Below are 12900 nucleotides of genomic sequence, written 5' to 3'. Positions count from 1 at the left end.
TGTGCTGACCGCTCAGAGCCTGGAGCCTGTTTCAGATTCTGTGTCTCCCTCTCTCTGACCCTCCCCCATTCATTCTCTGTCTCAAAAATAAGTAAACGTTAAAAAAATTTAAGAAAAAAAAAAAAAATAACAACATTTAACTCTGTCACATACTCAACAGTTTATGCACAGTGAGGTTTTTTTTAATACTACCATCAACATTCTTGGAATGAAGTAAAATTTACTGGTCACATGTCCTAGAGTTGTCTTGGAAACATATTTTCACCTAAACATATTTCCAGCCTTTCAAATATTAGCCTTAGCAAATTCCTGGAAAACCTGCACCCATTTATACCTATTGTAGCTTTTTCATTTTTCTATCATTTCTATTATCGTTTTATACATTATATATGTTAGCGTTATCATTATCATAAAACAGAACCCTACAAAACGTAGATGCTTAAGTCCATTTCTCCCACAGGCATCCTATACTCTGTTCCTCAACAGTTTCCCTCAAGGCTGCACTACGGAAAATTTAACACTTCCAAATGTACAAATGATTTCTTGACATTTCATATGTAAGCAGTGGATATAATTTCTATTTTTATGGAAATGTAAAATCACACAAACACCCAAGTGTTTTATGATAAGCCAAAAATAAGTAGCATCTACTTACCTTAAAAAATTCCTTTTTCTCAACCATCTCATTACCATCTGCATCCAGCATTTTAAAAGCAACATGAAACCCAGTATGGGGTTCTGTAATTAAGTGAAAAGCGAACAGTTACTTAAATGTTGGTGAAATGCAAATTATATTTGGTGATCCATAGGTCTTCGAATTTGAAAAAAAAAAAGCTTCCAGGAACTATTATGCAAGTGCCTCAACAGAGAAAAAACGACCTCTTCTTATAACAATTTTCAGAGGCTGATCTATTTCCAAAGACGTGCTGTTCTGCTGCTAAATGCTCTGCTTCTCAAGGCAAAATCCATTTGAGAACTTAATTTATGTCTTTAACCCTACCAGGGGTTTCCTCTATTCTCATGATAGCTCGGCTATTTTCGTACAGATTATTACTCTCGATTTCCTTTCCTCGGAGTAGGGCTGTTGTTTTTTAGGTTTATTTGTTTATTTTGAGAGCGAGAGGGCGAGAGCGAGTGAGCAGGGGAGGGGCAGAGACAGAGTGACAGAAAGAATCCCAAGCAGGCTCCATGTTCCGTGTGGAGCCCGACACGAGGCTCGATCTCATGACTGCCAGACCTCGGCCGGAGCCAATATCAAGACTCAGACGCTTAACCAACCGTCGCCCCTCTCAGAGTAGGGTTTTTAAAAAGCTTTTTATTTCGAGGGGCGCCTGGGTGGCTCAGCTGGCTAGGTCTCTGACTTCAGCTCAAGTGATGATCTCCCTGCTGGTGGGTTCGAGCCCCCCGTCGGGTTCTGTGCTGACAGCTCAGGGCCTGGAACCGGCTTCGGATTCTGTGTCTGCCTCTCTCTCTGCCCCTCCCCTGCTTGCTCTCTCTCTCTCTCAAAAATAAATAAATAGGAAAAAAAACAAACTTTATTTTTAAATAATTTTAGCCCTAAGAAATGTTGTAAAGATAGCATAGTGAGTTGTCATACTCTTCACCCAGCGTCCTCTATTTTCAACATCTTATATAACCACAGTATCGTTGTCAAAACTAAGAAATTAACACTGGTAGTAGTATTTTCAACTGAACTACAGACTTCATTTGGATTTCATGTTTTTCCATCAATGCTATTTTTCTATTTTAGGATCATACATAAGAAGTCACGTTGGGGGCACTTGGGTGGCTCAGCTGGTTAAGTGTCTGACTTCGGCTCAGGTCATGATCTCACGGCTCCTGAGTTTGAGCTCATGAGTCCAGCTCTGTGCTGACAGCTAGGAGCGTGGAGCCTGCTTCAGATTCTGTTTCTTCCTCTCTCTCTCTCTGCCCCTCCCCTGTTCTCTCTCTCTCTCTCTCTCTCAAAAATAAATAAACATTAAAAAAAAATTGAAAGAAATCATGTTGCATTTAGTTGTTATGTCTCCTTACTCTGCTCCAAGTTGTGAAAGTTTCTCACTCATTCCTCGATTTTCATGACCAGTCTGAAGAGTACTGATCAGGAAGTTTGAAGAGTATCTAATGAGGGGTTTTAAATATGCGAAGGTCAAGTCTCATTCTTCTGTTCAACAAGTCTTTTAAGGAGACAAAGTTATGGGGAGCCATAGTACAAGGGAGGTAGAAGGGATAATCTAATCCAACAGTATCATTTTGTTGACACAGAAACTAAGATAGCAATGAAAAAAGACATAAATGCCAAACTTCCAAAACACTGTTTGGCAAGAAGAGAGAATTCCACATGATCACAGAGACAAACTGTGGGATACTTACTAGTGAGGATGGTAAGCAAGAAAAGATACTCGGTATATGATATCAGTCCTGAAAGAGAGAAAATAAAAACATCAGGAAATAAGTTTTAGATGGTTTAGAAGTAATCACATATAGGTACTATATGGAAACCTCACTGAATTAAAAACACACACATTTTTACTTTAATTTACCTCTCTTTGATACAGTGGAAAACATCTACAATAGAGAGTTAAGTACAGTACTAATACTTAAGAAAAGATACTGTGTTTTTTCATCAGGTTACGATTACCAGTAAAAGGAGGGATGGATGTTGGCTAGCAAATAATAGGCATCCACTACAGGTTTGATTTCCATGGCACTTTATGCGATTCGCACTCAAATTTCACCATTCACAATATCTCAAGTGAAGTAAATTTGAAAATTCGGGAGAGTAATGGAGATCTTGATATACCAAAGGCCAAACTATATTATTTAAAATAAGAAAATTAAATCTTTGCAGCAGTAACTTGATCTTCCTTCGGGAAACCGTTCCTTCTCCATTCTCAACATGCAGGCCAGGCGTAGGACGACCCATTCTCACCCCTCAAGGTGGATGCCGACTGGCTCAGCCAATCACTGTCCTCTCACAGAATCGGCGCAGAGATGGGCAAGAAGCCGAGCCAAGCTAAGGAGCAGGCTGCACATGTCTGGCTGCAGGGACTCGCGATGGGCCTTGACCTAGGCTGGGTCACTCAGAGTGGCATTTCTGATGAGAATGCTGAATCCTTCACTTCATTTTTTCCCCTCCGCCAGCCCTCCTGGGCTTTGATGATGTGAGAATGTTTCACTTAGGAATGTGAGGCAGTGGCAAGAGGGCCTGGAACTGCCAGACAGCCGGTGTTTAGGGCCTGAGAATGCAGCCAATCCTAATTGGCAGGTATGAAAGATGGATGCTGGTGATGTCTGAGCCCTGGATTAAGTTGAACTTGAAGCTAGCTCTGTGTCTGGCCACTAGCTCCACGTCTGTCCTTTCTTGCTCAAATAGATAGTGTCTGGTTTTATGTGCCTGCAGTGAAAAGAAGAGCAATAGATACAGAAAATGTATCTTGTAAATCATGGCCTCCTGATAAGCCAAAAAAATTTTCCTTCCGGATCATAAATTTGATATAATAGCGAAATACACAATTAAAAAAAACTTTATCATGGAAAACTTCAATCACACACAAAAGTAGAGAGAATATAATGAATAACTGTATTACACATATATCAGCTTCAGTAATTATCAACTCATGACAGATCTTGGTTTATCTATACCTCTTTCCATTCCTTTCTCCCACTTCCCACTGGATTATTTTGAAACAAATCTCATATATTATTTCATAGTAGAAAATCCAAGCTGTATCTCTAGAAGCACGGCTCCCTCCCTCCAAATAATTACCAATAATCCCTCAATATCATCAGATTCATACCACTTTTACAAACGTCCCTGTATCAGGAAAATAATTCTTCAAGTGTTCTCAAATCAGGATTCAAGGAAGGTCCTTGCATTGTACTTGGTCAACAGGACTCAGGTCACTTTTTTTTTTTTTTTTTATTGTGGCAAAATACCCATAACAGAATTTGCCATTTTAGCCATTTTTAAATGTACAGGGTAGTGGCATTAAGTAAATTCACACTGTTTTGCAATGATTATCAAAACTTTTTTTATCACCACAAACTGAAACCCCATACCCATGAAACACTAACTCCATTCATTCTGCCTCCAGCCCCTATTATCTCTACCCTATTTGCTGTCTCTATGAATTCGCCTACTCTAGGGACCTCATATAGATGGAATCATACAATATTTGTCCTTTTGTGCCTGGCTCACTTAGCATCATGTCTTCAAGCTTCATCCACATGGTAGCACGTGTCAGAATTCCATTCCTGTTTAAGGTTGAATAATACTCCACTATATGCATAGGCCACATTTTGTTTATCCATCTGTTGATGGACATCTGGGTTGTTTCCACTCTTTGGCTATTGTGATTAATGCTGCTACAAACATTGGTGTACAAATATCTGTTTGAATCTCTGCTTTTAATTCTTTTGGGTACGTACCCAGAGGGGAATGGTTGGATCATATGGTCATTCTCTATGTTTAATTTGAGGAACACCCATGCTTTTTTCAAAAGTGGTGGCACCATTTTCCATTCCCACCAACAGTGCAGAGAGGTTATCATTTCTCCACATCCTTGCCAACACTTGTTAATTTTTTTCTTGATAATAATGGTATTTATGATGTGCTGTCTCATTATGGTTTTGATGTGCATTTCCCTAATGGTTGGTGATGTGGAGCATCTTTTCATGTGGGAATTAGTCAATCATGTATCTTCTTCAAAGAAATGTCTATTCCAGTCTTTCCCTTTCAATTGGGTTCTTTGGTTTTTTTTGTTGTCGTTGAGTTACAGGAGTTCTTTATATATACTGGATTTTAACCCCTATATATGATTTGCAAATATTTTCTCCCATTCTGTGGGTTGTCTTTTCACTCTCTTTTCTGTGTACTTTGATTCACAAAAGTTTAACATTTTTCTTTTGTTCCCTGTGCTATAAATCTCTTTAAAAAAAAAAATCTATAGATTCTCCCGTGTCTTTACCCCCTCTCTTTCAACTTAGTTGTTAAAGATGCCTGGTCGTCAGTCCTGTAAAGTTTCTTATCGTCTAGAATTTTGCTGACTGCATCTTCTTGGTGTCATTTCAAATGTTCCTCTAACTTCTATATTTTCTACACACTAGTCCTTGGATCCAGAAGTGTGCTGAGATTCAAGTTGGATTTTTGGCAAGAATTTGTAATAGATGGTACTGTATACTTCCATCAAGGAGGCCGGAATAAAAATGTTTATAAAAATGCTATATACTACTAAGAGACCGTGACAGTAAAAGTTACCGACTTTGGAAGTATGTGAAATCATTTGCAGAACTGTCAGAGGTGATCAGAGATGTCACAGAGGAAGTAATTCTAAAAATGGTCTTCAAAGGATGGATGAAAATTTAATTAAGTGGGGTGGGATGACAGATAAGGCTGAATATGAAAACTAAATATGAAAATTAAAAAGTCAGTGATGGTCCGAAATAACATCCATGTGGAAGAAGCAATGGGAACTAAGGCCTATGGTAGCCTAGACACAGGAATGAACTCCCGCAGAGGGTGATGGCAGTGATCCTAACGGCTCCCAATCAGATGGCGCACAGACTTGGGGCCCAAGTTCAGAGCAAGGCAGGTAAGGACTTTCTATCCAGGTAATTCAATGGTTTAGCTACAAGTAACTTCAGGCATATATTTTAAATTTAAATGATAATATTAAAGTAATATTTTTAATGACTTATATTTTTGTGCATTACCAACTTTTTGATTGTTTTTATTTTGGAGCCAGTGTACTTCTTTTTAATAAAAAAGCTCACAGTGAGTTTTCAGATATTTTTCCTTAAAAACGTTCAGTGTTTATATGGAGAGAGAAAGAAATGTGTTTTGTCATATCTTGTACCCGAGAGAAGTGCTCTGGTGTCAGTTGAAGGATCAAAGTATTTCATCCCTTGGCAGCCTCAGTAAAGTGGAGAGTGGCTTTTTTTCCCCCTCCAATTTTCAAAGGACTATGATAATGTGAAAAAATGGCCAAAATGCTAGACTGACGTGGGCTTAGTGCCAAGAGGAGGCCTCACTCTTCTCTTCTTTCCACACAGGTACACGTCCTCTAAATGGGGACTTTGTGAGAAAGAAAATTCCAGTGTCTTTCTTTGACATGCTGACTTGAATAAAAAGCTTGAATAAACAGAGTTGAGACAGTATAAAACAGCACCTACACTCTCAAGTACATCATAAACAATATAGTTCTACAATTAAAATAAAAAAAAATATAATTCTACAATAGCATTCTCAATATCTGCCCTCTGAAAACGCTTTTAAAGGAAACTGACACTTTGGAATACAGGAAAAACAATACATATCTCTTACATTTAATTGTAAAGTAAATGGCAATGTTTTAAAAGTACATGCCAAATAGGAAAGTATTTTAAATAACTATATTTAAAAATTTGTTAATGAATCCTTAAGGAAGGGCCACAAGAAGAGAGGATTAAATTCTGTTAATGACTATGCTTCTCTAAAAATATTTTAAATTTGGAACCATTCTAAAAAATGACTTGCTACTGAATGCAATTTTGAGAACTCTGTTTCCCAAAGCGAGATTAATACATCTATCATAAGAACATGTTTATATACCTTACAATGTATTTAATTTATATTCAGTACATCTTTAAGGACTGTATTATATCGAGAATTTTGCTCAGTTTAAAAAAAAATTAATATTTACTTATTTATTTAAATGTTTATTTACCCTTGAGAGAGAGAGAGACAGAGGGAGACCCAGAATCCGAAGCAGGCTCCAGGCTCCGAGCTGTCAGCACAGAGCCTGACGCGGGGCTCGAACCCACAAGCTGCGAGATCATGACCCGAGCCGAAGTCGGACGCTTATCCAACTGAGCCACCCAGGCGCCCCTATATTAATTTTTGAAGGAGAGAGAGAGAGAGAGAGAGAGACAAAGTGCGAGTGGGGGAGGCGCAGAGAGAGGGAGTCAGAATCCAAACCAGGCTCCAGGCTCCGAGATGTCAGCACAGAGCCCGACACGGGGCTCGAACCCACAAGCTGCGAGATCATGACCTGAGCTGAAGTCGGATGCTTACCGACTGAGCCACCCAGGCGCCCCCAGAATTCTGCTCAGTTTACAAGAAAGCATACGAGCCGCACGCTGCGGGAGTCCCTGAGGAGTAGCAGCCGTGGCTGTGCACTGCCCTTTGGCCTTGGGCCTCAACGAGGGCCACAAGGTGACTAAGGACGGGAGCAAGTTGAGGCACAGCCGCGGCCACGGGCGCCTCAGCAAGCACACCAGGCTCGCGCAGGACGTGATGTGAGAGGTGTGCAGCTTTGTCCATCGAGCGGTGGGGGCTGCTCCAGGTCTCCGAGGACAAGTGCGTCCTCAAGTTCACCAAGAACAGGGTGGGGACACACGTCTGTGCCGAGAGGAAGACATGAGGGAAGCGGCAGCCAAGGACTGAACCTCTCCTCTCTAGAGGTAATAAAACCTTTTTGGAACTTGCAAAAAAAAGCACGATAACTCGTACTTTTCTTTATAGTAATGAATGGTGGATAAGTTATTTTCTGATTTCAAAGGTATACTATTTTTTGCTAGTTATCATATGGTGTAATTTTTGATATGTATTTTATGTGGTAAAATGGAATATTTAAAATTGTTCTCGGGGCGCCTGGGTGGCGCAGTCGGTTAAGCGTCCGACTTCAGCCAGGTCACGATCTCGCGATCCGTGAGTTCGAGCCCCGTGTCAGGCTCTGGGCTGACGGCTCAGAGCCTGGAGCCTGTTTCCGATTCTGTGTCTTCCTCTCTCTCTGCCCCTCCCCCGTTCATGCTGTGTCTCTCTCTGTCCCCAAAATAAATAAACGTTGAAAAAAAAATTTTTTTTAAATTGTTCTCAGTGTAGCTAAATTTTACATTCTTTTCAAGTGACTTCATTAATATCAATAAAGAAATAAAAAAAATCAACAAAGCATATGTGAAAAAAGTGTACCTGTTGAATCTCTCCTCTATTATAATATTCATATTAGTGTTTTTTTTAAAATTTTTTTTACATTTATTTATTTTTGAGAAACAGTGAGACAAAGCGTGAGCGGGGGAGGGGCAGAGAGAGAGAGGGAGACACAGAATCCAAGGGAGGCTCCAGGCTCCGAGCTGTCGGCACAGAGCCGGACGCGGGGCTCGAACCCGCTAACCGTGAGATTGTGACCTGAGCCGAAGTCGGACGCTCAACCGACGGAGCCACCCAGGCGCCCCGTATCAGTGTTTTTTCTTTAAGTTGAAAATGCACATTTCAATTCGTGTATTTCAGAGAAAAACAAAAAACTGCTGTTAAGACCCTCTCCAAGATTTTTTTCTTGGTCTGTTTCCTGTAACTTCTTCTCTAGCTGCAGAAGGGAGGAGGAAGTAGATAAACACCCAGCAGGCGACGCCAGGAAGACCGTGTTTGACCCCATCTGCAGGGTGGGAGCGGCAACCAGAGAAAGGGTTCCAAGAGATCTGCTGGGTTTCGACGGGGTGGGTGAAAAGCAGTCCTACCAAACGACACTAGGAATAAAGGTGTGGGTTTAGGGGAAGATGATGAGTTGGGTCTGGAATACGGGAAGCTCCAGGGAACTGAGAGACGCGCGAGCAGGCATCGGGCAGCAGGCTGAGATACAGAAGTCTGGCGCTCAGGAGAGCGGCCTGGGCCGAAGACGGGGACACGGCCGGGGATCTGGGATCTGAGAGTCCCAGCAGCACACAGGGACGCCAAACCAAGGGGAGCAGGAGAACCGTAAGCGCACAGATCCTAGGGAGCACCGGTGTTGCGTGGCCAGGAGGAGGCGGAGAAACCGACGACAGAAAGAGAGGTCCCAAGAGAACTGGGATCACGGGGTTTCAAAGAATCCAAGAGAACTCGTGGCACGTGGACTTGCCTAAAAAAAAGAGATCTTTCCGGCCTCGACCTCAAGGCACGGTGGAGAAGCCGTACGGACGTTATTCCCACCGTAACTGTGGAAGCAGAGACCGTTGCCTTCATCTTACAGATGCAGCAGACACTAAAGAAACGTACGAGCTCCAAGGGCACACAGGAGTGGTGAGGCTCCGGACCCCTTCCGTCCCCAGGGCTGGGCGCCCTCTTGCCAGCTCCAGAGTCGTGCAGCAGACGTGCTGCTGGAGGGACGGAGGACGCGAAGGGTCGGGCCTGACCTCGCGGTCAGAGTGGAACGCGGGCCGGCACAGGAAAGCCCACGCTAAGGGAGGCCAGCATTTGCAGGAACGGGGAGCTCGCGGCTCTCACTCTGCCCTTTCGCACGCAACGCTGCCGCGCATCTCCCTGTCGGCTGCTTACCCTTCTTGCCATCATTCAGTCAGACTCTGAGTCCCGATCTCCCTACCGGTCCTTCATTAACGAAGGCTGTGCTTTCATACGCTCCGGGGTCAATGGCAGGAAGTTAGGTTTCATTCCCCTCCTGCGGCTGCCCAGTGCAGATTATTTATTCCTTCTTGCTGACTTTGAAATGAATGCCATCGATATTGTCTATCCTTGCAGTCACTTATTCCTCTGGTTCCTCCTAAGCTCTCTCTCTCTCTCTTTCTCTCTGTCTCCTTTCCCCTATTTCTCACACGATTATCCTCGTGCACTTTACCTAAAGGAAAAATATCAACCTTTCTGCTACGGACTTCCGTTTTGCTTTTCTGACAGTCCATCACGAAGGGCCTTCTCCCCAGCCATCTAGAAATACTGGCTTTTAATGCTTTTAGAAGTCTTGGAAATGTACGATGCCCCTATTCTTTCTGGGAATATAAATAGTTCTCCAGCTATGTAAGGAACAGGGAGAACTACCCAACAGGAAAATGTGTGAGTAGGCTGATGAATTTATCTCCCTTGACAGTTTTATATATATATATATATATATATATATATATATATATATATATACACACACACACATATATATATACATATGTATATATTTGGGGAGAGAGAGAGTGACAGTTTATATATATATATATGGAGAGAGAGACATACAGACATATAGGTGCCTGAAAGTAAATAAAGAAGTTCCCGATCACCTCCCTCAGTGTCCTCTATATATCTGGAAAGATACACAGATTCACAGTCCTTCTCCTGGAGACCAGAACCACGGTTTCTAGAAATGGCCACACTCTAAGAGAATCCTGACAGAATACTTCTCATGACGATGCTTTTCCGATTCCTCATCTGCCAATATGCGAAAATGCTTCATGCATCTTATGCTGCGAGCAGAGGCTGGAGGAGAACAGTGCTCTCAATTTCAAGAAGAGAATAAAACTTAAAAAAAAAAAAAAACCCTCCCCCCAAAAGAAGAAGAGAATAAAGAAAACCTACAGATTTTTTTTTCCCTGCCTGAAGAACTGAGACCGTAAGTAAACACAGTTTTGGAAACCGTAATCACTACCTTCCCTTCAAACCTCACGGCTGCTTCCAGGCCTGCATCATAATCCGTGTTACGGAAGCACTGCCACCACTCGCGACCTTCTCTCTACCAAGGAAAGGGGTGTCTGCCTACTGCTCTTTGAAGTCTCGACCTCCGCGTCACACTTCAGGTCTCAAAGACATTGCCCTTCATCTGCCCAACAGCCTCCTACTTCCTTCCGACATCCTTACGTTTCGCCTTCAAACTCCATCCCCTCCTGTGAGATGGGCTTTCTCACTGCTTGCTCAGGACTGAGAGGTCAGCCCCTTCATTCAGACTCCCCCATCGGAAGGGCCTGTTTGATTTCCCCAGTTTAGGTGGCTCATGGCCGAATTTCACGGAAGGTTTCCTAGGAGGGAACCCCTAGGATGGTAAGAAAACAACACAACAAAGTACGGGGTCCTAGAAGCCCTGGGGTGAGAGTAGGTAACAGCATCGGTACTGCCGGGGTCCTGGGCGTCGAGAATGCAGAATATCTTCCCCGGGTCTGGTAACAGGGAGGTCACCGATGGTCCCGACGAGAGTGGTGTCGCCGGAGGGTGGGTGTTGGCCCAAGTGGGCAGGAGGATGCCTGGCCTGGCAGGTGAGGAAGTGAGCACAACGCAGCCCAAAGGGCTTGGCTATGAAAAGGGCCAAGAAGTATGGAGAAGCAGGAGGCAGATGTAGGGTCACCGGAGGGAGGCTTTTGCTCAAAGATGGGAGATGTCCGGAAGTCGCTATGTAAGAAAGCACGACAGAGTGCGGGACAGAGAATGGAGCAGGGGAGGGAGTAACAGCAGGGTGAGAAGTCTCGGGAAGGCAACAGAAGAGGCCCGGCACCAATGCGGGAGGCAGGCGGCCCTTCCCGTCACAGGGAATGGTGCTCCTGTCACACGGTGACGGTGACGGGGAGAGGACGCGGCTGTCCTGTCGGCTGCCGGAGACAGAGGCGGTAGCTTTGGAGGCACAGCCCCTTTACTTTATGTAAAGGAACAAAAGGTTTAAAATCCACAGAATTCTTCCGGGCACAGGACAGGATATACTTCATTGTGAATTCTACTGGTTTTAATAATTACCTTCATGATTGTGGACACGGAATATGATATTAGGCATATGCTCTTATAATCTATAGTCAGGTAGTGCAACTTAAAAAACCTGTTTTGTGCACAAGGCTGCCAAGATCAGGCTTCTTTACTTTAAGCGACTTCATTTTATAGGTAAGGAACTCTGAAATGACTATAGACCACATAAAATACGGTAATACAGTGAATAACTTCAATTTAGAGAAGATCTAGGTCAGGAAAAGGAAAAACATTCTATAAAATAGCTGTGAGTCATTAAACCGATAAAATGTTGGTTACCAGGGGGCAAACATTTCACCTAGGATATTTTAGAAATATTTTACATCAAAAAAGTGTCTAAATGAAAAAGAAAATAAAATTACTTGGTGATAATTTCATGCTTTTATTCGGGTGTTGATAAAGTCAATGTATTCTTTCTACAATTTATGACAGTGTTACTGCTAAGTGGATTTAATTTTGCTGATAAGTGAGCAGGTTTGTAACAAAAATATTCCAGAGACTCACTCAAATAGGTCAGAATAATTTGTCATCAGCAATGTCAATGTTTACATTAATTAGCATGAAATATAATTAGCATGGAATGCAATTTTGATTTCTTTTAATGTTTATTTTTGAAGGAGAGAGAGATACACTGTGAGTGGGGGAGGGGCAGAGAGGAAGGAGACACAGAATCCGAAGCGGACTCCAGGCTCTGAGCCCGACGCGGGGCTCGAACCCACAAACCGAGAGATCGTGACCTGAGCCGAAGTCAGATGCTTCACCGACTGAGCCACCCAGGCGCCCCTGAAATGCAATCTTAGAGGAGTATCTGTTACGTGCCAGAGAACATTTAGGCAACATGCTAGGCCAACGACCACACGGAGTCTTCCTCTTAGAGAAGTTGTGGTTTAATTACAGATATGAGAGACGGCACAGTGTAACAAAATGAAAACATGAGAAAGAACAAGACCTCCGGTGGTTCCAGAGATGACTTTAACAGAGGAGGATGGCCAATGGGCAGGAAGCCGATGGGCGAGGGAAGTCTGGCCAGAACCGCAGGCGGCATTTAAGGCACTCCCCAAAGTGGGGCAGGTTAATGGCAGGGAATGAGGCCTGTGGAGGTTACTTCTCTGCGGGAGTGAAGTGTGCTTCTGATGCCCTTGAAAATGAGTCTCTCGTGTGAGTACTACAGATTAATCTTTTATCTCTCAGATACTTCTCTCTTAAGATAAATTTTTTAAAGTGTATTTATTTATTCTGAGAGAGAGAGGAGAGACAGCGTGCATGTGCACAGGGCAGAGAAACAGGGAGAGAGAGAGAATCCCAACGCTGGGATCGAACTCACAAACCTTGAGATAATGACCTGAGACGAAATCAAGAACTGGACACTTAACCAAATGAGCCACGCAGGCACCCCTCTCTTAAAATAAATTTTCTGTCTTCGGTTTTTATTTTATGAATTC

General features: G+C 43.0%; 1 protein-coding gene across 1 annotated transcript in view; it reads right to left on the bottom strand.

Annotated features, from left to right (window-relative positions):
* The window catches only part of MICU2 (mitochondrial calcium uptake 2), a 143538-nt gene that overhangs the window by 61838 nt on the left and 68800 nt on the right, over positions 1-12900 (bottom strand). Inside the window, exons 5-6 of the mRNA XM_025924896.2 lie at positions 2371-2418; positions 656-738 (exon numbers count right to left, since the gene is read on the bottom strand). Of these exons, the coding sequence (XP_025780681.1) occupies positions 656-738; positions 2371-2418 (131 nt within the window). The remainder of the gene's footprint in view (positions 1-655; positions 739-2370; positions 2419-12900) is intronic.

This window comes from Puma concolor, chromosome A1 (genome assembly GCF_028749965.1).
Source record: "Puma concolor isolate L17-30 chromosome A1, mPumCon1.1.hap2, whole genome shotgun sequence".
Classification (NCBI taxonomy): Eukaryota; Metazoa; Chordata; class Mammalia; order Carnivora; family Felidae; genus Puma; species Puma concolor.
This window is presented reverse-complemented; position numbering and strand designations above follow the sequence as displayed.